The sequence below is a fragment of the Spermophilus citellus genome, assembly GCF_964194105.1.
Source record: "Spermophilus citellus genome assembly, chromosome: 2".
Lineage (NCBI taxonomy): Eukaryota > Metazoa > Chordata > Mammalia > Rodentia > Sciuridae > Spermophilus > Spermophilus citellus.
In genome coordinates this window covers 15,726,478-15,753,110 of record NC_138183.1, presented here as the reverse complement: position 1 = coordinate 15,753,110, position 26,633 = coordinate 15,726,478, and the positions used below count along the sequence as shown (strand labels likewise).

General features: G+C 42.0%; 1 protein-coding gene across 1 annotated transcript in view; it reads right to left on the bottom strand.

Moving 5' to 3' along the window:
• BRINP1 (BMP/retinoic acid inducible neural specific 1) overlaps positions 1-26,633 on the bottom strand; it is a gene marked incomplete at its 3' end in the record, with an annotated part of 168,622 nt that overhangs the window by 12,498 nt on the left and 129,491 nt on the right. Inside the window, exons 6-7 of the mRNA XM_081280556.1 lie at positions 17,754-17,990; positions 12,860-13,082 (exon numbers count right to left, since the gene is read on the bottom strand). Coding sequence (XP_081136682.1) covers positions 12,860-13,082; positions 17,754-17,990 — 460 coding nt within the window. The remainder of the gene's footprint in view (positions 1-12,859; positions 13,083-17,753; positions 17,991-26,633) is intronic.

Sequence of the window (26,633 nt, the reverse complement as noted above, 5' to 3'; positions counted from 1 at the left end):
CTTCTCTACAGCATACAGGGAAGAGCCTAGCCTGGCCAAGAACTTGATTTCAGCCTGTGAGCCATAAGCAGAAGGTCTGGCTATAACAGAGCCAGACTCCTACCCATGGGAACTTGGATAATCAACCTCTGTTGTTTTGAACTCTAAAAGTGTGGTGGTTTATTACACAACACTATAAAACTAATACTGTTACTCCGGGCAGTACATTTCTCCTCTCTGTTTTAATAACATGATGGTAATTGAGAAGATGATCTTTAAGGTTCCCTTCCATGTATGACACACGATTTCATAGTGTTTGGTCATCTCGCCTTCCAAGACTGATTGCTATTGTAAAGTGTGAGTGAGGACCAGTCCTCAGTGAGTTTTATTATGCCGGCTAGATTTCAAGCTCTCTTGTTTTGTTCTCCACCCTAACACTACCCCTTGTATAAAGCCTATAATGTCTGAAACTTAGTAGGTACTCACTACATATCTACTGAATGAAGGAAGGAATTAATGAGTGAAGATTCAGTACAAATATTATTGTAAATAATATGTAGGAAGTCATCAAAAACGGAATATTATTTCATAACCTCAAGCATATTATTAATTTCTATGAGTCAGTTTTCTCATCTGTAAATAGGGAAACCAAACTCTGTTCTAGCTCTCCACGGGTTATAACAAGGATCAGATAAGATCTTCAGGGTAGAACTTGAAAATAACCTACATTTAAGGTATTTGTCTTGGGAATTGTTTACTTTTCAAGATTAGGAATGTCCCTAAGCCAAATAGGGTAAATTTATTTCCCAATTATGCCAGGAAATGGAGCACCTTCCTGCTGCTACTTTGGCAACTGCTGGTTAGCAGTCAAGCCACTTCTCAACAGGGAAGCTACCTGCAGGGACACAAAGCCATTAACAGCTGCTTAGGCAGAAGGTGTTGGAAGCTCCACTGGAAGACGACTGTCTGGAGGACCAGGGATCTTTATCAACAGGAAGGGAAATTGCCAGTTGTGTATGACACCACACAGTCTGGATCCTTGCCTCTTCCCTTGGTGTCAATCACTTGCTTACAAGCCTGTATTCTGAGGAACATAATCCCTTGAAAATTTTAAGAACTCCTGGCCAAGTAAGTTTGGAAATGTGCAAACTTGACCCCTTATCTAGTTCACTTATTTTTTAATAAAACATTTTAGCTATGGGCTGGGGTTGTGGCTCAGTGGTAGAGCATGTGCCTAGCACGTGTGAGGCACTGGGTTTGATCCTTGGCACCACATAGGAATAAATTAAATAAAAGGTATTGTGCGTCCATCTACAACGAAAACTATTTGAAAAAAGTATTTTAAATTATTCAACAACAGGCACCACTTGGTTTCTCTTCTTCCCCTCATCTTGTAGGATTCACTTAGGGGAATTCAGTTTTATTTGAGTTCTACCAAACATACATTAAGGTAAGAGTACATTTGTGTAGTGAGGGAAGTGCACATCTAATGTTTGTGTGGTCCCAAGATGAGCAACATCAGTATCACCTGGACATAAGACCCATCTCCCACCCACTGAATCAGAAGCTTTGGGCATGGGGACCAGCCATCTGGCAGTCATTGGGGTTCCACGCAGCTTGATCAGTGGTGATACTCATGTCAACACGGGGGAGGAACACTGAACCCTGTATATTCAGGGAGAAAAGTCCACCAATTCTCTAGTTCATCTTTCAAATGGCTGTTCCAGAGAATGCTTAGGAAACCAAAGCATCCCTTCTATTTCTCCTTTCCAATGGCTTCCTATCATCTAGATGATAAGATTAAGTCATCTAGATGCTCAATCCCTCTTTAAGGGATAACATTATAATTAAGACATCCAGGTATTAAATCTCTTTGTAATTTCATCCCAACATCCCCAGTCTGGATTTACTCATAACAGTAAGAACAAATGACATGAAGCACTAATGTTTATTAACCATTTACAATATGCTGGGGTACATCAGATATATATCTTGGGAAATCTTCAACAGGACTGTGTGGAGAAGATACTGTCATCATTCTCATTTTAAGGTCATTATCCTCATTTTAGAGATGAAGACACTAATCACACTACTCATCAGGATCTAACACCACACTGGTTCCAGAGCCCATGCACTTAATTAATCGTGATGCAGATAGTCTCCCTGACTTCTAGTTTCCCATTTCTGGATGAATTAATCCCATGTTCAATTCTTCATAAGTATATATTGTTTTCTTAAATAGAAAACCATCCTCTTCCCTGCAAGGTTAAAGCATCACCATTGCTCAACGACATCTCAAATGCTCCCTCACTTCATTTCAGCACACACTGCATCCTTATGTGCCAGATCTGTTACCTGTCACCAGGATGCACTCACTGGTCAGCTCAAAACAAATACCAGAGTCTCCACCCTTATAGAATCTGTGGCTAAGTAAAAGAAGTCTGGGATGGAACACACCATTGTAAATTTGGCAAAGTGTTAGGGTGAAAAAATGAAATGCAAGATGCAGAAAAGACACACAGTAGGGCATTAGCATCTGCTTCATGATATCAGCCCAAGCATTCCGCAGATACCAGGGGATAATCTGAAATTCAAAGGATGAATAAATTGTGTAATCCTGGCAAAGAGGGAGCATATTCTCCAATCTCCATAACTAGAATGCGTTTCCTTCTCTTGTAGGATTTATCTTTATTGCTACTCAAAACCCTATAATATGGGAAGCATAATAGTACCTATTTTATAGGATTATTGTAGGGATTAAATGAGTTAATTCATGTAAGGCATTTAATACTGTATCTGGTGCATAATAAATGGTCAATATGTGTCCATAATTTTTATCTTTTTTTTCTTTTCTTGCTGCATGACCTGGAGCAATTTGCTTCACTAACAGGGGCAGGTTACCAAGAATAAGAGCTTCAGTCTTCAGCAGGACAAGCTCTTGTAACTGACCTTTATGTGACTGATTGCCAGGAAACTGACAATCCCCTTCCATCAGATGAATATGGCATCATTGCCCATCACACACTGAGTGCTCTTGGCTGGTGTGCTCTTTAGATCCCACACATTTCCGTTCCCACCAATTACAGACAAACTTACTAAATTTTTCTTTGTTCCTGAACCTGTTTATGCCAGTTGTATTGGAACAGAGTCCCTTGAAAATTAAAAGAAACTTTTTTTTTTTTACAAATTCATATTTTAAAACTATCTGAGAACTATTTTTTTGTGTGTCTAGAGTTTCCTCTTCTGAGAATGAAGGGTATGGGCTGCCCCCTGCCTCAGGAAGAACCCCAGAGAAACAGAGACCTTGATGTGTTTCTGAGGAGCTCAGTCCAGCTGAATCTGTGTATATATATTCCCTGTCTTTTGTCCCACTATACCCTGTCTGCTCTTATAAAGGACATTCATGCTCCTGAGTCTCCTGCAGATGAAGAGGTGAGACAAAAGAGGTCTCCTCTGTCTTCCTCAAGGCTGGTTTTCAATAACCTATTTTCTTTACCAACCTCTGTCTGGTGATTTTAGTGGAAGTGATCAGTGGAAGTTCATTTCCTGCTAACAGTATCTGCTATAAGTATATCATAAAATTAAGAGTAGAATAAATCAGTGATGTGTGAGCTGCTCTTCTAGGTGAAAACTCATTTGAATTCTGTTGGAAAATTCTATAAAGATCAGTTACTAACAAAAATGGTCATCAATTTAAATAAAAGAAAAGTAACTGAGAAAGATTGGGAGAGATTATAAAAATCTAGAAATATTGAAATTGTTTCTAAAGGGTCCAAACTGTTGCTTCACTTTGTATAAGCCAAAGTGGGAGATATTATATGACTATGAGTGTAAGTTTATACAAGAAAGTCGGTAGAATGCAATCAGAATACACCAACACTTCCAAAAGAGTTTTTAGTTCTACTTTCAAAATATCGCTAAGGAATTCACACTTATACAATGTAAGTTAAAACAAAATGGTTTATTTATGTGTAGCACGTATGGCTGATATATATATATCTCCCTCCTTCAATTTCAGTTTTTCTACTCACTGACAAACTTTGGGTCTCCAAGTTTGTCTGAGAAGAAGCCTTGTTCTTTGAATTTTGACTATGTGCTAAAGGCGGCATATGTGGAGGCATATGTGTATAAGTACTATTACTGACTCTCCTAGGTTAGGTACTCCCATCAACTCCATCATACCAACTAGGAACTTAAGTTTAGATATCTTCATACTGGGCCTGGTTGACATGGACATGGAATTGGTAGTCACACACCTGCCCTGTCAGACTTAAGAGTTGTAAGAATCAAAGTTCTACTGAAGTTCTACTATACGGTTTAATTTTGGTAAGATCGTGCATTGTCTCATACAACAAAAACATCTACTTTTTTTTTTTGGAAGCAGAAACAGTATCATCATCAAATCCCCAGAGCCTACTACTGTGCTGGATTAAGACCACCAACTCCATAGGGTAGCTGTTCTTATCCTGCCCAAGAAGATGCAGAAACAGAGTGTTCTGGTAGGTTTAAAGGCTTGTGGAAGTTACACACCTAATAAGTGGCAAGGCCAGAAAAGTCAGTCTGATAAGTCGAAACTGACTTGGGTGCAGTAAAGTGTAAGAAACCACATCATTTTGTCCCACTACAAGAAAATATGAAGATTCAATCCAGAGGCAACCTGTATACAGTTCAGAAAGAAGAATGGAAAGCATTGTGGAGATTGAGGGTCATCTGATTAGTGATAATGATTATCCTGGTAGCCAGAATCTTTGTATAGAAACCAATTAAGCACTGGATGGATGGGGGAATACGTTAACAGCTGACATGGGTTCAGAAGTTATGGCCCCAAGATTGGAGCCTGAAGTTGAGGCCTCCAAGAAATGTCCATCCCGACAATACATAATTACATTGTGCTTGGCTGCAGCCTGGACCACCAGGTCAAGGCCGTGTGAATTTGATAAGTAAAAATAAACCAAAGACCAAGAGTCATTGGAAAAGGCAAATAATTATACTGACTGCCATTGAGTTAATCTTCCATGAATCTGCTTTGCCTCGCCATACTATAACCTCTTAAAAAAATCAGTAGAATTCAAGAAAGAAGCTTCAAATCACATCGACACTAAACAAACCTAGTATGAATTTTGCTTCAATTTACTGAAATGAATGAGCTCTAAGAAGTGTTTGTTTTGATCCTGTTTTAAAATTTTCTATTCCCCAATGAGGAACATTTCCCAACATAATAGGATTCACAAGAGATACTAGTAGGATTTGGACCTGGATCAGCTGAAATCTCCATTTATGGTTTCCATTTTACCAAGTGCCTGAACTGTTAGTCTGATGACCTGAATTTCAGTCATGGTCTTCTCAAAAATTCCCCAGTGAACTTGGACAAGTCATTTCACTCCCTTGTTCTTAGTTTTTTCCATTGGTGAATGAAGAAGACAATTTAAACATATTCAACATATGTAAAAAAATCCCCAGATTATTTATATGCTTATTATTTATAGGCTTATAGACTCAATTTTCAACATGACTTTGGGGACACAATCTCAGTATAAAATAATCTATTTCTCCATCCCTTACACAAAGTTTTCTGTGTGCTGGGTACTGCGCTGGGAAGTTATGAGGTATGTCTCATGGGAGAGACAGACACTGATAAACAAAGGTATAATGGTAAACTGAGATTTGCAATGCAGTTGGGAAGTTGGAATGCCAAGAAAGTATATGAACGAGGTCCTGAGAAAGCCCTTCAATAGAATGAAACTGTTACTGAGAAAGGAACATTGGAGGTGAGATCTAAAGGAAGGGTAGAAGCTGCTACTTCAAGGGAAAGAGAAAGTAATAGAAGGAGGAAGGCATATCCCAGGAGCAACCTGCATAGTGGCCTTGGGGTGGGTGCGGGTAGCGTACATTTGGTGAAGAGAAAGCCCAGCGTGGGGCTCTAGATTACCAGACAAGAAGAGGTGTGAAACATGATGTAAGAGGTGCAGGTAGGCAGGTAACGGCAAATCTGTGAGTCACCTTAAAATTCTGCTTTTTTCTACTAAAAGCAAATGAGCAGTCACCAAAAAGTTTAAAGCAAGGACAGGACAAGATTGGATTTTCTTGTTAAGTAATAATTCTGAGACCCTCTTGGAACATAAATTGGGAAGTGATCAGAGTAGATTCTGGGAGACTTACTTAAGAGGCTGTTGTAATTTCAGGCAAAAGAAGATCTTAGTTTGAACTCTAAGCAACTCATTAAAATTGACTAATTAGCATCTTCTGAAAGCAATGCTGCTCAAAGTTTCAATTACTGACCTTCTCCCAATATTTCTCAATTGAACTATTATTCTCTCCTTCTCTGTGAGTGTTATTTCTCCTAGCGTTGGAAAGGACCTCTGAGATAATTAAGCTCCATTGTCTTCAAATTGTTTTAGGAAAAAAAAATCACTTTATTTTCCCACATGAGTTTTAATTCAGAATTCCCATAGAGAAAACAGCTGAAGAGCTGTTCTATTTAAAAGAGAGCAGCAATGGTTCACCATCAACTATACGCCACCCTTGCAGGGGTGACTTGAATTCAGGTCCCTTGCTTCCCAAACAATGTCCTTTTCAACACATCCAGAGGCTAGACAATGATGTTTTGAGGGCAAAATCACTGTTGGCTTGTATCTTTAAATGCCTTTGAGCAACTGGCTCAGGGCTGGGAGACCAGGTGGTCAGTAGACATTTGTGGTATTGCACCAAAGCCAGTGGAATTCAGCATTTCCCAACATTATTTTGTGCCTCTTTTCTTTCTCCCTTTCTACCTTCTTTCTTTTCTACTTTTTCTCCCTCCCTCTTTTCTTCTTCCCCTCTTCACTCCATCCTTCCATCCTTCCTCCTTCCCTTCCTCTCCCTTTTGTAATAAGAGGTGATTTCTGAGATCAGGATGCAATTTTCAGTCTTGGTACTGGCCACCTGAACACCTTGGATCATCGAACCCCAGGACAGGTAGAATAGGGTAGAAGGAACAGGAATTCATCCTTCCTAAGTTTGACTTCTACCTCCTGCCTGATGCATAATCTTTAGCAAGTCATTTAAATCTCTGTGCTTTAATTTCCTCATTCATAAAGTGGGATGAATCAGTTCTACCTCACAGAATTGTTCCAATGGTTAGATGAAGTGAAACTCAGGATAGTGCCTGGTGCATGGTGAATGCTTTGGAAGTGTTAATTATTAAATGTTCTCTTGGACTGAATTTATCCTCATTCTTCTCCCTATGGGTGTGGTTTCAAGTTCACCTTGCTTGCATTGTCCCCTTCTGTACAGCACTTAGATTTCACAAGGTTACTCACATCTATGGTTAGCCCAAAAGTGGCCCTCTGAGGCAGTAGGCAGAAATGACTATGTCTATTATACAACTGAGAAAAACAAGGCTACAAAGTCTCAGTGTCCAGTAATGGCAGTGAGAAAACCCAAAATCCATCTCTTCTCTTTCTCTCTTTTTAACTCTACACAACTCAAGGATTTCCTGGTGGTGAGACAATACACAGAAACTTCCTTGTGGGTCCTCATCTTCCCTTGACATGTCCAATAATAGTACTATGCCCTGACATGAGGGCCACCTCCCCTGTAAGATAACAGAAGTCCATCATCGTGTCTCCAGAACCTCAAGTGAAATCTCACACAAGATGGGAACCCCATAAAAATTTGGTTGAATGTTTAATCTCCCATCAGCAGGGTTAGTCTGGAATTAGTCTTATTACTTTCATCTCAGCAAGCACTGGGCCTTGTGGTGGGAGAAGTCTCACTTATCACAGTGCATCTAAACCCTATCCCATAGTAAATGCTCAGGAATTATGTGTTCAGTTGGCCTGCAATGAGCCAGGCCTATTCTTGTGGCCTCCAGGAAATGTGTCCACTTGGGAATCTGCTTGGATTGAATGTGATTCAAGGCTTTGCAATTGCAGGTGAGTCAGGCTCATCCCAGACCTGTTTCCTGAATCTCAGCACATCACACTCCTTCAATCCTAGTCTACACCTGCCCAGCCTTGATGAGCTTGCCCTGCCTTTGGCCACACCAGAGGCCCCAATCACAGCACAGAACCTCTCTTTGCAACTGCACACTGTTTAGAAAACAGGAGCTCTTGCTTCTTTGCACAGGGATCTTGACAAGAAGCCCACTGGCAAAATCAGTAAGATCAGTCTGATCCTGTGTGACCCTGGATAAGCTAATTACATCTCTGCCTATCAGTTCCTTCTTCTATAAAATGGGTCCAAGAGCATCTAGTTCATGGTGATAGAGTGAGGATCAGATGAAAAAAACATATATGCCATGATCCTGAACAGTCAGTCCCTGTGATCAGAAATTTATATGCAAATGTCAGTGTGTGGATAAGAAACAGTGAGAAGTAGCTATCATGTACTGAGTGTTTCCACGTGGCAGCCACCATTGGGAGCACTTGATGTTGGTGTGGATATTTAATCCTCAATACAACCCTATGACATGGGCACTATTATCAGCCCCATTTTACAGGATGGACTCAAGGATGTTAGTGACTTCTCCCAGAATAACGATGTCAGGTGACAGAGCTAGGCTATGAAATCTGCCAGTCCCACTCCAAAATCTTTACACCCAGCCAGCTCAATTACCTGTAAAGACAGTTGCTGTTAGCATTGGTTTGTGATAGTATTATTTATCTTAGTTGCCCTCTATCTGGTATAGTCATCTCCATATCCAGTGTACTCAGTTTCTCCTCTAGTACTTAATCTCAAAAAAGAAAAGAAAAAGAAAAAAAAAAAAAAGAACTCCCCAGCCCCAGCCCCTGAAATGAATTACATCTCCCAGCATTCAGATATTCCACCTGGGCTAGGCTTTTGGCCAACCATATATGGTGGAAAAACAGCAAAAGCACCTCATTAATAAGGCTATAGTCTACAGTAAGAGAAAGGACTTGTTTAATTCATGTAAAATGCTTGGCATTTAGAACATACATACTAAAATTCACCTTTCCCTCTTCCTTTCTCTCTCTTTCTTCTTCCCTTTTCACTGTGTCAGGTACTTGACTAGGATCTTTAATTTTTAAAATCTTAATCCTCATACTAAACCTGAAGGCAAGTCATTATCCGGTTTAGCAAATGAGGTACAGGCACTTACATAAAGCCCTATGGCTGGTAAGTGACAGGATGCAGGCAGGACTTCTACCCATCAATGTGCAGCTAATGCCCTCCACTCCTTCCTTCTCCCATCCTGCTGCAAATGCCACCCCTTGTGAGACAAGTAAAAATCTCCTTGGCACCTGTTGCAGTAATGGCACCCGCTCAGAGCACTCTGTCTCCTACAGAGTTCAACAAGCAGACAAATTGGAGCTGAGCAATCAGTTCATTTGCAAATACAAACTCGCTCAGCTAGAGGTGGTCCAAGGTTCCCAGTGTTAGCACCTCTGTCTGACACTGCTCCACGGCAGACAGGTGCCCTGTCGTGTGAGAAATGCTCATTAGAGCTCAGATTCAGATGTCAGGAAGCAGCCCACAGCCAGGCCAAGGAGGTTCAGCTGTCCTGGGAAGCCTTCACAGCCCAGTTCCCATGTGTTCCCACTCCCGTAGCAGCCACATCCAATGCTCTTTAAATGAATATAATTGAGTGACTTTCCTGTGGTGGCATTCTAGGCCTGCTTTCCAGGTGAATGCAGGGAGGATGTGAGGATTGGGACACGCTTTCTCCTCTCAGGAGAATGAGGGCATCGCTGAGAGAGTTCTTTCTTTAAAGTTCCCAGAGGTCACAGCACATTTCTAGCTATTCACAACTTGCACAGGAGGAGAAGAGACTTATTCACAACAGTGGGCACCTTGCTCAGAAGATCAAAGTGACTTGTCAAGGGTTACACAGCTTACTAGTAGTAGAGCATAATCTCAAAATGGGGCTCCATGACTCTGCCTGGGTGTTTTTCCTGGTACCCCATTCTGTCCCCTCTGATGCCGTCCAGGTACTCTCCTTCAGGAATCTTCCTGAGTCTTCTCCATAGCTGGCATGCTCAGTGATGCCAAGCTCTGGAGAGTCTTCTTTTTCACTAACATAAGTGCCTGCTCAGTGCCTTTGGACTTAGACCCTGCATTCCCTTCTCTGAGAGGACAATTAACAAAAGACAGATGCACCTGTTTGAAGCCTGTAATAGCTCAATGTGACTCTCCTCTACAAGATTTGCATCCAGCATGATCAGTCCTTAGGATGCACAGTTTCTTGACCTAAGAATTCAACCCCAATCTACCCTTTAGGGTGTTATGGACTGAATTACCACCCCTCCCCAGTTCCAATGTTGAACTCCCAGTAATTCAAAACATGACCGCATTTGGAGACAGAGTTTTTAAAGTAGTAAATGAAGTTAAAAGGGTTGAGTCCTAATCCAATATGACTAGCGTCCTTTTAGGGAGATTAGGACCCAGATGTATTCAGCGGAAAGATCATATGACAACCCAGGAAGAAGACTGATATCCGCAAGCCAAAGACAGAGGCCTCAGAAGAAATCAACTTGCCGATACCTTGCTCTCAGACTTCTGGCTGTCAAAATTGTGATAAGAAAGTTCTGCTCTTTAAGCCACCCAGTCTATGCTGTAGAGTTATGTTAGCTCATATGAACTGAAACATAGAGGGACGTTCTCCTGATGACCAACAGAACCCTTCACACACCCCGCCGTGTTCATTTCTGGTCCCCACAGTGCCTCATGCTGGTCATGTGGCAGACGACTGATGGATCTAAGAGAAGGCTGCTTCAGAAACATATTCGTGGTGGCAGTGACGGCATCTACTGCATGTGACAAGGAAGCCATTTTGCAAGTGTTAGTCCCAGGTCCCAGGTCCAGCAGCACTCAAACAAGTAAGAGACTGGCAGACAAAATCTACTTGATTCACAAAATAATTACTGCAAACGAGGTACAAAGCCAATGGGCTCGGAGTTGGATGGATTGAAGAAATCAGAAATGAGTTCATTCAAGGGCATAGAGAGTCCATTTCATAATGGGAAAAAGAGAGGAAAATGCACCAAGAAAAGTGGTTTTACATAAATGGGAGCTTAGAAGAAGAAGCCTTCTGTATGGTCTGATGCAATTGTAAAAGACTTCATGGGGGATGAAAGAAACTAGGTGCACGGACAGGATGGTTAGGTTGGAGGGTCTACCTAAAAGAACCCAGAGGGGGTTAAATCCTGAGTGCCAGCAGAGCAGGTGTTGAGGGGATAAGATGTAGGTGGCATCCTGTCTCTTCCCTTCACATGAGGTTTACTAAACTCATCATCACTGTCCTTCTTTGTTCTGGAGAACTCCCTGTACAACTGCACCCACTCCCTGTTATAGAAATCAAGCATGTCTTCAGGCATGTCCAAATGTCCCCAGGGGACAAAATCACTCTTATTTGAGAGCCACCAATTTACACTGTAGCTTTGGAACAATTATTTGTTCTCTTCTAGTTTTGAACTTCAGTTTCCTGGACTGTACAAGAGGGCATCAAATTTATATATAACACACACCACACACACACACACACTCTCTCTCTCTCTCTCTCTCTCTCTCTCTCTCTCTCTCTCTCTCACACACACACACACACACACAATTACGGCTGCCAGAGCCTGAAAAGTGAGTTTGACTTGGCTCATTTCTTTTAACCAGTGGATTTCTTTTTAAAATAAATTGAAAGCAAAACTCTCAGCTCTGAAGTGAACAGAAGCAGAGCTGTTCCAGATGAATTAGGGTGGTAAACCGCCAACCCTAACTACTTGCTATCCTGCAATGTCCTCATAGAAACCCTGGAGTCACCACTACAAACAATTCCCAGCAGCAAGCCCAAAATTCCCTAGAAGAATGGTCTGAAGGACCCAGATTTTCATCCTGGTTCCTTTCCTGTTTGTGCCTGAGAGGACAGGAAGCCCTGACTCTGGGAAGGCATGCACCCTGTCCGTCTCTATTTCCCACCATCCATCAGAAAAAGCGGGTCCATTCAGGGCAGGCTGGGCCTCTGAGAGTCAAGTGGGGCAGTGAGACTCTTAAGGAGGCACATGCTGTCAGGTGAGGGCCCACTCAGGGACCTGGCCAGTGAGGGCCTTCTTAAATGATTGGCTATAAGTGCCCCATCTATCTCATTTCACTCCAGGCTCTGGTCAAAAGCCCTCAAAAGTTGAGTTGACTGACTCGTCGGCTAACCCAATACATTTACCATTAAGATGGGGATGTTAAAGTCTACTTTGCCAAGTAATTTTAAAGTTAAGTAGATACTACATTTTAAGCCACCAGAAGAAGGCCACATAGCTGTTAGGGCTAGTGTTACTTCTCTTCCTCAGTCAGACAGATCAGAAAGAAACCCAAGGCTGGAAGCTCATGGCGCAATTTCCTTTGGAAGCTCTGGGGGACTGATTCTAGGACTGCCATGGATAGCAAAATCTGTGGATGCTCAAATGCCTTATGTAAAAGGGAGTGATGTTTGCATATAACCTATGCATATCTTCCTGCATACTTTCAGTCATCTCTGGATTACTTGTAATTCATAATACAATGTAAATGCTATGTAAATCGCCATGGTACTGTATTGTTTAGGGACTAATGATAAGAGCAGAAGTCTTAACATTGCACAGTGGTACAGATGCAATTCCCGCCCCCCCCCCAAATATTTTCAATTCAGGTTTAGTAGAATTGGTGGATGCAGAACCTGTTGATACGGAGAGTCCATTGTATGTTCAGGAACCCAGGGGAAATCCAATGTGGCCAGAGCCAGTAGGTGAGAAGCCAGAGGCAGTCACAAGGCATTGCTGATCTGAACAGTACGGGGCCTTGCTTACCACCCCAGATGCACCATCTCCATTGCATTTCCCTCTGTAATAAGTGGACATGATCTAAGAAACAACAGGTGACCGACTGGTGCCTGCAGAGCCGAGGTGGTGGCAGCACATACCTCTCTCTAGGCAGCTGGTGGTTGGGGTTGTGGCGGCAGCGTACACTGAGACCGAAGAGCTTGCGGGCAGTGCGCTGGATCTTTTGCCTCTGAGCCTCCATGGCACTCTGCAGGAGCTTGTAGCGGTTCTGCAGGTCCCAGTCATTGCCCCAGTGCTGGTGGATACTACCGATGGTCAGGAAGTGGTTGCTGGGGAGACGCTTCATAAATGACTTAAATTCATCTAGCAGGAGACAAAGGTCAAGAGAGAAAGGCTAAGCATGACAGCACCCATCAAAAGCTCTCACACTTAGCCCTGCCTCTTAATGCAGAAGGCTTGCAAATAAAACCAACTTGTCCAAGGCCCATGGAGCATTGCACAAACCTGCTTTCCTATGAGGCAGGCAAAAGCCTCTGTGCGTTTTTAATGACATGCATCCTCACACAGCATCCTTGTTTAAGACAGGGTTTCCCAGACTTCTGCATTGGAACGCCAACTTTAGGAAAATATTCACATCTCATTTGCACTTATATGCAGCCTTTTCTTTGAATCAAATCACCATAGTTAAAAATTTAAAAATTAAAATTTAACTTAAAAATTAAAAATTGAAGCAACACTTTCTTAATGCAATTCTACGTTGAAAATCACTATTGCATGCCTACAGCAGAATGGTAGCTATAAAAATAAATTTGAAGAAAACAGAATGAATAAACTCTAGTCAGACACTGTTGCCTGCTAAGTGATCAAACCCTCATGCCTTTTTTCACTTTGAAACATAGAAAATTAGCACGTGTTAGAAAGGTGTTAAAGGCATATTAGCACCAAATGGAAACTTTCTCTTTGATGTAATCTGAAGGTTTGACAGAGACCTGAAATGGATGATCCTCCCCATTCAGGCACCCAAGTGTTATGTGCAGTTGTATTGATCATCTCAGGCTTTGGGAAACCCCAGTTTAAGAGATGGTGACAACTGGTGGTGGTGGCCCACGCCTGTAATCCTGGTGCTCCAGAGACTGACACAGGAGGATTGCAAGTTCAAATCCAGCCTCAGCAACTTAACAAGACACTGACTCAAAATAAAAAATAAAAAAGGACGGGGATATGGTTCAGTGGTTAAGTGCCCCAGATTAAATCCCTGTTACAATGACAGAGAGAGAGAGGGAGAGAGGGAGAGAGAGAGAGAGGGAGGGAGGAGAGACATGGTGCCACACTCTTGATTCTCCTTGGTGAAAGTTTCCATCTCAGTTTGTTGAGCTTCAAAAACATCATTATTGGCTACAACCTGACATGGTATTAGAAATGATGCAGTTTATTTTTCTTGCTCTCCATCTAGGATTGGGAAACTGAAACTCATGGTGGGGAAATGCTTTTCTGAAGATAACCCAGCTGATTAGCCACAAGAGCCAGGTCCAAACCCCAAAATCTTGTTTCAACAGTTTAAAATTTCCCTGCTTCACCAGCCCCACCATCCATCTTCAACTACTGGGAAAATTAAAGAATAGAAGGAGTGATCATTTTTCAGGAGAAAAGGACAATGTTTGGATTAAAAACATATCTATTTACAACCTAAAACTTTTACTTCATATTTTTAAAACATACAAGAAAACTCCAGGCACTCGTTTTATTTTTAAAATTGCTTGCATTGCTTTCAATAGGCAACAGACACAATCCTGAGCACCTAACAGAACTGATTTTTATATCAGACCTTGAGGTAGGTAGTTTGGTGCCCCAATTTTGTAGGATTAGGGCACAATGAAGTCGGCTAATTTGCTCAAGAACCAGCTGTGAATAGACAGTAGAATCCAAACCCCAGCGAGGCTCCAAATCATAGTTTTGGACTTTGTATATTACACTTACTCTCAACACTCAAAGAGGGCAGTCCTGAGGCTCAGTATACTAAGAGAAAAAATTAATAATAAGTGCTGAAAACCAAAGTATATGATCCCCAGAAAACCTCTAGCACCCTATTACAGAGAGTTGATATGCAAGAGTTCAAATCATGTTTCAACTATGAACCGTTATTCTCTCAAGCCCTGTTTCCCCATCTGTCAAAAGGGTACAATGGTATCTAATTCAAATGCTGTTAGAGTGACATAGGATCATATCTGCCTAAATAATTACAGATATACCATAATATCTCAATAAAGGGCAGCATAAGATTAATGAGAGCCTGGTTTGTGTTAGAGGCTTGATCCTCAGCTTGGCATTATTGGGAGGTGTTGGAACCATAAGGAGGTGGGGCTTATTGGGAGGAAGTTAGGTGATTGGGGAATCTTTCTTTATTTTTGCTTTCCACCACCATGAGATGAAGAGTCAACTCTTCTGCCACGCATTCCCACCAGGATGTACTTGGTCTCAAACCAACAGGGTCAAGTAAAGATGGAAAGAAGCCTCTAAATTTGTGAGACAAATATAAACCTTTTCTCCTTTAAGTTGATTATCCCAGGTATACTGTCACAATAAATGGAAAGCTGACTAACCCAACACGATAACTTAGAGCTCTGCACTGATTGATTTATTTAGTGAGCTGACTGAAGACAAGAGACTGCCCCTAATGACCTATGCTCTCTTGGCCAGCCTGACTCCCGTGAATGACATATAGCTCATCTTATAGAGAGTTCTGTTAACGGGGTAACAGCCCTTTCAATAAACTCAAATTCAAATTGGATAAGAAAATAGAATTTAACAGTTTTGTATTTAAAGTTTCTTGACTAAAAGGATACAAGACTCTCCAAAGGAAGGAAGTACAGACCTCACTTTATAGAAAATAGGTCCTGTTGACTACCTCCCAAGTTACTGGAGGCTGAGGCATTAGGGTAAAGGCTGAAAATGAGCAAAAGGAATACATCCCAGCACAAGTCATAGACGGGAAGAAGGATGGATCTATCTTAATGGGCAAATCCATGTCCCATGGATAAGGGGGGGGGGGTATCTGGAGGGATTGTGTAACATGAATCATCTTCTTATCCTGCAACATCTCAAATCTGGTTCTAACCCCCTCAAAGTGGTTTCTGTTCCTTGGGAATTAAAGTTCCCTACTGCTTTTTAGCAATCAGTAAAATTTCTTTGCAAAAGCATTTTATCAAATGCTTTTTTCATTTCAGTCCAAATAATCATCATAATACATTTTCATTATGAACCTCTTTTATGGATTCCCCGGATTTTAAATAGACTAATGGGTGCAGGTTCATAGGCCTCCACAGCTCCTTTCGAGCTGCATGACCCTGTGAAAGCAGAATCCCTGGTGCCTCCTGTGCTCCCAGTGCTAGATGGGGGCTCGGGGTTCACAGAAACCAGCCATTTTCAAACTCTGCTCCGTAAAGCTCTGCTTTTTATCTGTGGTACACAGTGGCTCCAAGGTAAGATTTTGTTTGATCAAAGGTATTTTTTTTTTGCTAAAGACTTACATAAATTCAAATATTAAAAATACAAACATGTCCTCTCATTTATCAGATGAGGGAACTAAGGCCTGGGGGGTAAAGCAGAATTAATAAGTTGCAAAAGCTGCTGTGAGCACTGGATTTGGAATCAGGGATTCCATTACCAAGGCTGTCAGTTACTAACTGTGTAACCTTGGGGAAGATTTGAGTCTTCACGTCCTCCCTGCTCTATAAGATGGAAATACCACTGCTGGCTTTAACATAGCTGTTTTTAACAGATTTAAAGTTTGTGATGTTAGAAGCATTAACACCCTATACACAGTCCATTCACTCACCAAATGTTTGAGCCCTATTATGTGCTCACTACCTACTTGGCATCTCTTCCTGGAAATGTCAAGGATTCTCAAGCTTATCGTGTCTAAAACTGATCTTGCTGTCTTCTTTCCAAACCTCCCAAGATGTTCTAGCTCAGTGAGGGGTACTAACATCCATCAACTTAACTAATATGTGCATATTTAAACAAAGCTCCTGAACATCATCTCAGTACCTCTTCTCTTCAACTATAATATCCAATACACCATCAAACCCTGCTCATTGCCCCTTCTAACTATCTGAGAATCTCTGCACATTTCCTGTATTATGTCTGGTACCATCTCCTCCTCCAAAGTATAGGTCACATCTTACATCCCCCTGATCTACCTGCACGCTCCCTCAGATCTCTGCACCACAGTCGGATACTTAGACTTCTGCTGTTCCTCAACATAGCCTTTCCTAACTTCACTGATCACATGAACTCCCCACTCAACATCATTTGCTCACAGCAGCTCCTCCTCCTTTAAGCATGGACATTTGAAATATCACGACCATTTGTATGCTTGTGTCATTAACGCCTGACTTTCTCACAAAACTCAAAGCTCCACAAAGGCAGAGCCAGCTTTAGATTTTAACCCACTTTATGACCTTGGGTAACTGATGTTCCTCCACTGTGACTCATTTTTCTGAACCACGAAAATCAGGAAATAGCTAAATTACTGTAAAAGAGAAGTGACTGACAGTCTTGACAATCTGTGAGTGCTTTGAATATATATATATATATATATATATATATATATTCACACATATATATGCATATATCGATACACATGCATATACATATACTTACATACATATATATGTGTGTTTATTTACACACACACACACACACACACACACACACAGACCAAGAATCAATATGCCTTTGACTCTCCACTCTCTCGGGGTTTGATAAGTGCTCTTACTTTGTCTTCTGAGGACAACAGAGACCATATATCATGTGACCACAAACTGGATTATGCTATTCATTATTTCATCCAATGGAGATTTACTGAGTTCCCACTCCATGTCAGCTGCTATGCCTGGCTCTGGACCCTCTAAACTGACAGAGTCTGGGTCACTGAGTTTTCCCCTCACGGTAGACCTAATTGCAATTAGATGAGGCCCTCCTCCGGGCTTTGCAAAGGCCCCCTCGTGCCGTAGGCTATCTGAGGCTCTCTACCTGAATTCTCCAGGTCCTTGTATGCTTCAGCCCATGACTTGGCCATGTTGGCCAGCGTGTACTCCAGGATCTGGATGTCGGTGACGGGGCAGTTGCACTGCGGGAACTCCTCGGCACACTGGCATCGGCACTGGCTGCTCTGGCACACGTACTCGCCCTCGCCATTGCACATGATGTAGCTCAAGGCCGACTGGACAAACTTCTCTTGCAGATACTGAGGGAAGATTATCTGAAGACCTGTGTGAGAACAGCAAGAGGGGGAAACAGAAAGGTTAAAAAAGGTGTTTCATTAACAGTTTCCAAAGGTGATACACAGGAATCCAAAGCCGCTAGATTTCTCCCTGTGTATTAAAACCAGACTATTTCTGGGCCTCTGTGGGTCCAGACAGGGCATAACCAGCCAGGCCTGCAGTTCCTTCACTTCTACTTCAGCTTCTCAGGTCACGACCTTGGCCATCTCTGAAATGCACACTACACAATGTGATATTAGTCCTGAGTCTAGGGCAGATCTGATATGTACCTTTTCCATTCGTGGAGAAAATCTTTATTGAAAGCAGTATACTATTGTTTATCTTTCTTTATTTCCTTCATTTATTTTCTGTCCCTTTCTTAAAATATTTATGAACCCTATTTATGAAGAACAAGTCCTGAGCTGGGCACCATCTACAGAGATTAAAAAAGAAAAAGAAAAAAAAAAAAAGAACACAATTTTTGCCCTAGAGGAGTTTCCAATATAATCAGCAGGATAGACAGTGGACACACATCATCCTAACAGCTTTGTAGGCATAGAGCGGAGATGGCCATGGGAGGCACTGGACAGCCTGGACTGCAAATAATGTGGCCTAGATAGCAAGGCAACCTGTACAGGGGACAGAACTGAAAATAAGCGAGAGATCACCACCACGTTATAAGAACAGGAAAGACACTGTAAAAAGTGTAAAAGTGGAACAGAAAGAGCAAAACATTAACAAATGAGTCTGGGAGCTCTGGATAAACAAATGAGCTTGGATGGAAGCAGGTACAGTGCTGCAGGAAAACAGGTTGTAAAGAGGCTAGACTGCAAAGGGCTTTAGTATAGACCGAGGAATTTGGGGTTCATCTGGTGGGTCACAGGTATGTGCTGATAGACTTCAAGAGAAAGAGGGATATAATTAGAACCATGAAATTTAATACCACTATGTATCATAAAATCTAAAATACCAGTTAGAAGGCCATCAGAGATAACTAGTTGTCTCTTCTTTGCTCTAAAACTAAACATACTGAGGACCTTTATAGCTAGCCCATGGTTTTAGGATGAGTACTCTAAACCGCATGGCATGATCTTTTCGCTGTATTTGAATAATCAAAGTCTCACTCCTGAGAGCCAGTGATGGAGAAGGATTTATCTGGACACGGGGAGAACTCTGGTACCTTGAAATGTCAGCAGAGCGCATTGATTGCCTGTATAGCTCCGACAGAAGGACGACTCTGGAGCAGCTCAACTCATTAAGGCACTTTCAACCTGGGACGGCTCTCTCCAGCTCATTTGAAGCTGCTAACAGCTTTAGGCTCCGATACATATGGGGGTAACAGTTTCATTACCCAGCGTGTAGGAGAGAATTGTATTCTTATTTGGATTGCTCTTTATTATCATTCATGCTTCAGAGACACCCCCTAATCCTACTCATCAGGGACTTGCTGAATACACTTGACACACACTGTGGCTGCTAATTCACAGTTGTGTTTCTAGAGTTTATCTTTCCCTCTTGTTCCTTCAAATTATATGTGTGTGTGTGTATGTTTATATATGATGAAAATATATATAAATTATAAACCCCCAATACTTGAGCCAGTCCTTGTATGGCAGGTAAAATGACCATTTCAGAGGGACACCGTGGGAAAGATCCTGCCTCATGGCAAGAAGCCACAGCAGTAGGTAAGAGCTAGTCATCACACCTGTTGTGCCCCTCTAACTACATAAATCTTCTCAGACAAATTACTTGGCCTCTGAGGCCCCACTTCCTCTTGTGTTCAGATAAAGAACATTTTAATACCCATAACAGAGAACTGTTAGGAAGACTAAAAGAAAGATCTCTGCAAACTGTCTGGAACATTCCTGGGCACACAGCAAGCGAACAACTTATTATCTATTCCTACTGTTGATGTGATGAAGAAGAAGATGATGGTGATGATGATGTCACACCTATGATGTAATTTTTGAGGGTTCAACAGAACCGTTAGGATAAATGGAGGAACAACAGGTGCAGGTATTTAGTCGGAAGAGGAGCATTTTCAGGATTTTGTCTTTTGTTGTTGGGAGAACTCTCACAGGGAAGAGGGATCAGAACTCTGTGCCTGTTGAACCAGAGGGCTGTTTAGGAATGTCCATATTCCATCTACATGGAAGGTTGCTAACAGAACTAGGCAACTGGACAATGGTCACCTGCAAAGCTGTGTAACCTCCATATCCATGAGGAAGGGGTCCATATGAAACTGATTGCTTGGAAAACTACTGCACAGGGGTATGATACCCATGTCAGAAGGTCAGGCAAAACAAATCGAATTGTAAAGTCCCTTCTAACCTGAGTCTACAATTCCTTCAGAGTATGCATTATTGAGTCATTTTATCTGTATCACCATTTTCTCTTCCAAAGCACAATTTATTTTTAGCTGATTCCAATCCCCCATAGGCAACTGGGTCTATGGATTGGGGTTAAGTTTCTGTTGCTTAGAGGAACTCTACAGACTATATTCTCAGTGCCATTTTTCTAGCTTGCTCATCATTTTCTTTCTCCCTTTTGTAGGGGATAAAATATTCTATTCTTGGTCCCAGCCCAAAAGGAATTTGGGGAGAGCATTTTTAGAAAATTGCGTCAAATCATTTCTCCATTTGGCAAGGATACAAAAGGCAGTATTACCTACCCCGTTTAATGCAACTGAAAACAGATGAATTTTGGGGTTGGGGGGTTTTCTGGGAGCAGCTAAAACACAAAACTGGCTGCTCTTTAAAAATGGAAACTCAGAACATGCCGAGCTGTCTCAGAGGCAGAATCTCCTGGGCAATTTCAAAAGAGAATAATGAAGACATAGCAATTAAAAAGCACTTTTCTGCAAAATGTCATTACTGTTTAAAGTTACATAACCATTTCTACGGCAGCGGAGGTTCACACAGCAGTCACAGCCAGAGTTGTCTCCCTATGACCTGTGTCCAACAAAGAGGCCCATTGCTGACCTCCTAGATTGGCGCCCGAATCCTGCCGGCTTCAATGGGAGTCATAAATAATTTGGAGGGGGATTTGGCCTGGGGAACCACTGTTTGAAAGATATACAGCTGCCGGCTGGGGTGGAATATTCTGTCCCCATGGTTCCCAAAGAAACACACACATACCCAGGGAAAGGAAAACTCAGAAAATCGGAGAGAAAAAGGCCGCCATTATTGCCAAGCATATAAATTGGCCTCACAAAACCCAGGAAAGCGATGGTTGAGAGTTGCATTTGAACACCGACGCGCCCCCACAGAATATATGGGATATTCTCCCTCCAATCTTGTTGCCTTTTTTAAAGATCTTGTGATAGTTTAAAGCTGAATGCATCACTATTCCACCTGAGCCATCTTACCTCCTTTTCCTGACTCTCGCTCCTTCCCTGTTGGTCCTTCCTCTTATCCCACCTTCCGTACGTGCATCTCATAACATGCTTTGTGTTTTGTGTTTGGTAGGCAATTCTCTTGTGCTGGGATCTTATTTCTCTGTGTGTGTGTGTGTGTCACACGATGGGCCACTTCTCTGTCCTTGCCTGCCTACTTTGTGTCTCCCAATAGTCTCTTCTTGACTCACAACACACTAGGCACTCTGCCATTTTGGGGGGTCCTTCCAATGGGTCTGAATTGTTCCTCTTACAGTTTTTCTCTTGCCCTTCCCAGTACTCAGAATATTCTTCCTCACATGTCTGCTTGGTGCCCTTTTTCTAAAGCGCAGACTTTCCCAGAGTACTCAAGTTGAAATGTCTTTCTGTTTTCTTCAAAAGAATTAAATACGGGCTTATGCTATGCTATAAGTTTGTTATTTTTTTCCATATCTTCCATTAAAAAATGAATTTGGGGAGGAAGAGGACTGTTTGTTCACTACAGATCCCAGAGTGTAAAATGAGGCAAAGCTCCCATTAGATTTTGGGACTGGGAGAACTGAAATGTTAGGTGACCTATCCAAAACCCCGTAACTAAAGGAACAAAGGAAAACAGAATGAAGAATCGAATCAAGAAACTCAGACTAATTTTTTTTTTTTTTGATACTAGGGATTAAAGCCAGAGGTACTCAGCCTCTGAAACATACTCCCAGCCCTCTTTACTTTTTACTTGAGACAGAGTCTCACTAAGTTGCTGAGACTGGCTTTGAACTTGAGATCCTCCTGTTTCAGCCTCCTGAGTTCTGAAACAATCAAGATCCTCCACCTCTCCAGGGGAAGATAACAGGTTCTAAGATGAATTCCTGGCTCAATATCCCTAGATATCTCTAGCATAGAGCAACTGGCAATGTCTTAGGTTCTCTGATACTCAGAATTTCTTTACCTATAAATTGAAATACCAACCTCCTGACTTACTAATGAGGGAAGAAAACACATAAACACACTTAAACCACAATCTGCCTGCTATGGACTGGAAGTCTGTGACCCCCAAACAATCCACATGTGGAAACCGAGACCTCCAACACGGTGCGATTAGGAAGCAGGTCCTCTGAAAGGTGATTAGGGGAAGATGAGATCACAAAGGAGGTGCCTCCCCCAGGGGATTAGGTCTCTTACAAGAAAAGACCTTGGAGCTTATCCCTTGTCTTTCAAGCAAAGGCCATGTGAGCCCACGGTGCCAAGGGCACTGCCTGTAAGCCACGAAGCTGAGCCTCACCAGTCAACATCTCTGCTGTCCCTGTGACATCCCACTCCCTGTCCCCCAGAACCGTGTCTTTTGTGTGAGCTGAAGTGTTTGTTATACCAGCCTAAGCATGCCAAGATGTAATTAAATGTGCAATGAATGTTATGTTTTTCCCTTTAACCCCACATCAGATCAGGATCCATTCCCAGAACCAAATTCATGCTTTTCCTGGGAAACCTTTCTTAGTGGATAAATGGGTTTTAGGGGATAAATGATCCACTGAAGAACAATCTAGAAAGTGCACAAAGCATGGTAAAGGTCTCAACAACAGAACTCCTTCCAGTTGAGAATCAATCTGGTTATCGCCTTCTTTTCTGATTAAGATTCACTCCTTCTAGGCACAGTGGCGTACATCTGTAATCCCAGTGGCCCGGGAGGATGAGGCAGGAGGATCGCAAGTTCAAAGCCAGCCTCAGCATCTTAGTGAGGCCTTAAGCAATATAGTAAGACCCTGTCTCGAAATTTAAAAATAAAAATAAATAAAAAGGGCTGCAGATGTGGCTCAGTGGTTAAGTGCCCCTATTTTTAATACCTAATAGCAAAGACAAACAAAAAATTCAACCCCTTTTATGTGTATATTTACTTCAAAGTTACCTAGAGAAAAAATGGTTCTTGAGTCTTAAAGGACATGAAAACTCTGAAGGAAAAGAATGGCACAGAGTAGAGATTGGGGAGCTCATTAGAATAAAAGCATTTCTCATCACATAAAAGGTTAAGGATCCTTGCCCATTACAGGTAGGGACTCTGACGCTCAGGAACTCACTGCATGTTGAGTCTCAACCACTGAAGGACATCCAAGGAGCAGAAGAACTTTCAGGGGGCTCATGCATTGGATCCTGGAGACCCTCCTGACACCACCCATATTGCTGTCTAAAACAGGCAGCTGGTTTCCTGACCATGCTGTGTGAGGCTGGGGGCCATCCACCATCTGCAAAGGAAGCCTTAATCAATGGCAGCTGCAGGTGCACCACACACATAGGATCCCAGTCTGGTTGCCATCTTGGAGATGGATCCTCCTCTTGCTGATAGGATCTCTTAGCTGCCTCCTCCTTCCTTCAAAATAGTGCATGGGGAATTGGAGGAGATGGAGAGGAGGTTTAATATATCTCACACATGCTTTTTATCTTCTAACTGAACAGAGGGGTGATTTGAAGATTCAAAACCAAAGCACAAAGTTCAAAAACAAGAGAAAAAAGGCTTTGACCAGTGATTAAAACATCAAGAAAACATTGTGGCAGGCACATAATAGGTGTCTGATAGATATATTTCCTATATTGAGTAAGTCAGTGATTTATTATGAAGACGAAAGAAAATAAGCTTGAAGATAAACCACTATGGGAAACATCATGCTGGGATTTAGGTTGAGTTTTGAAACATGAGCACAATCCAAATAGATAAAGGTGGGCAGCTCTAGGTGCCATAGCAGAGGGCACACCTTGAACACACACAGGTCAGGGTGCGAACACTTTGGATTGATGGAGGTCCTATTCCAGCCAGAGACCATCATGGATGGCTTCTGACTAGCTTTGTTTTGTTTTATCCTAAATCCTAATCACCTAATCCAGTGGATTTTCTCTTTTGGGACCTATTTCATTAGATATTAAGTTCATGATCTCTTACATTACCAGAAGGAAGAGGGAAAAAATACAGGTTCTCTTCTGGCTGAGTGTAAACATTTTCCCACCCTGTTCTTGCCTCTGAACGTGGACCCCTGTAGATATTTCTGAGCCCTCTAGGCATCCCAGCTGTTGTCATGTACCTGCTAAGTTCTGCCTGTCAAATCCTGTCCATTTCTGAAAAGCACAAGGTGAGAGAACAACAAGGACTGCACCTTTTGCAAAAGGTGGACCTGATCCCCTTCCTTGTGAAAGCTCAGGGATTTCAGACTGGCAGCTAAAGGACTTTATGGCTCACACAGCCAAGCTGAATTCCAGTGTAATGAAGGCATGCAGGTCAATTACCCATCTGTTTGTGTTTCTATTGCTGTGAATTACAGTATCCATCGCTGACAGCTCATTGGAGTGGAATGAAAATAAGACAATAATTCACCGGGTGAAACTGTGCAGAAAGGGCGAAAAGGCTATGATCTCATTCAGAAGTTCAGCCCTGTCTCTGCAATGGGTCATTTACACTCTGGGAAATGAAGAAAGGCAGCTACCTGGGGGAACCAAGGGTGAGTTCTGGCTCCCTCCATGTAGGATGAGGAAATGCCTCCTCCTGGGGAGGGGAATAGGTTGTATTTGCAACTATTATCATCTGTCCTGCAGGATCTTGAGAGTAGACTTGGAATCCTTAGGTGAAAAATATAGGTAGATAGAACTCAGGACAATAAGGCGAAAGCCTTTTCAGATAGCTGAAGTTCTGAAGAATGACATGGGCGGTGTTGGTAGGTAGGGAACTCCTTGCCATTGAAAATGGACAAGCAGAGTTTCAAAGATGACATGAAGGAAGGCTTTATCTAATGCCAAGATCAAATGGCATCGGTGGACTGGATTATCATTAATTCATGTTGAGTGACACCCTCACACTCACACAAAGTGACACCTTTTTAAGATCATAACAACCTCTGAACTCAGACATATCTATACAACACACTCCAGCCAAGGAACTGTAAGTGCATGTGATACCTCACTTACAAAATGAAACTCAATGTACAACTTCATCAGTTTCTCCTTTGCATGAGGCCACAATGCTCCAGGTAGAGACCACCATGGAGCAGAATCATCACAGACTATGACCACCCCATGCAGCCTAAGCAAGAAAGAAGCACTTACCTTTGCACCCCAGCGGCTCAGGAATTGTCTGTCAGCTGTATGTAATTGACCCTGTACTGACAGACACAGGAATTGGCAAACTGTGGCCAATTGGCCAAACTGATCTGTAGCCTATTTTTGTAAATAAAAGAAAGTCATGCACATGGAAAAGTTGAATAGTTGCAATAGAGACCATGTGGCCCACAAAGCCTAAAATAATTACCATCTTGCTCTTTAAAAGAAAAGTTTGTCAACCTCTGTACTAGATAACCATTAAGATTTATTCCAACTTTTATTTTTCTATGATTTTACTCTGAGTGGTTGTTCATTCTTTTATTAAGCAAAGATTGATTTGGCATGCAATATGTCCCAGGTACTGTTCTAGGCTCTGAAGAAAGGGCAAGACACTAGAAACACTGTCCTTGCTCTCATGGATCTTACTGTAAGAAAGAAAGACAGCAATTAATAAATAAAAACAGACCAGGGTTAATATTAACAAAAGGGATTGGGAGCAGACTTACTTCTAAATGACAATTTTAACTATAAAAAAGATAAGGGATAAGGAGGCCAACATAATTTTTATTCAATTTCATCATGAAGATACTCTTGAAACTTTAAGAAGAGCTTGATTCAATTTAAATATAAGCTGCTTCACAGTATTCATGATAAAAACCAAACTTGATTCCTGTAAGAACGGGTGCTATCTGATTCCTGGCTGAACTGATGTCTCCAAATCCTACCCACCCAGGCCCCCCTCTTCTACCTCCTGCTGTGCCCCTGAACACACCAAGTTCTTCCCCATTCAGATTGTGCCTCCAGCTCTGACCAACAACTTGATCTTGGAGAAGCTCAGGGGCCTAACTTCTTTGTTCCTCAGTTTTTCTTTCACAGAAATTTATATAAGGATCCAACCCAAAAGAGTAAATTTGGCTATCTGTCAATTACGCATCAATGAACCTAAATATAAAAATCAAATCAATACCACACATGAAGTTGCAGGATACGTGTTAAACTGATGCCAATTCCTGTTCTTGCCTGACTTTCTACGGCTTCCTCTAGAAGCCATGGGCAGCCTAAGGTAGCTCATCTGCTGGCAACAAGAACACCTTGAGTACATCTGAGATTCTCACAGAAACACTACTGCATCTGATTATGTATGCTGATGCTCACCTCCCCCCCCCCCCCCGCCGTCTGACAGCTCCTTGAGTGCAGGAGGCTTTC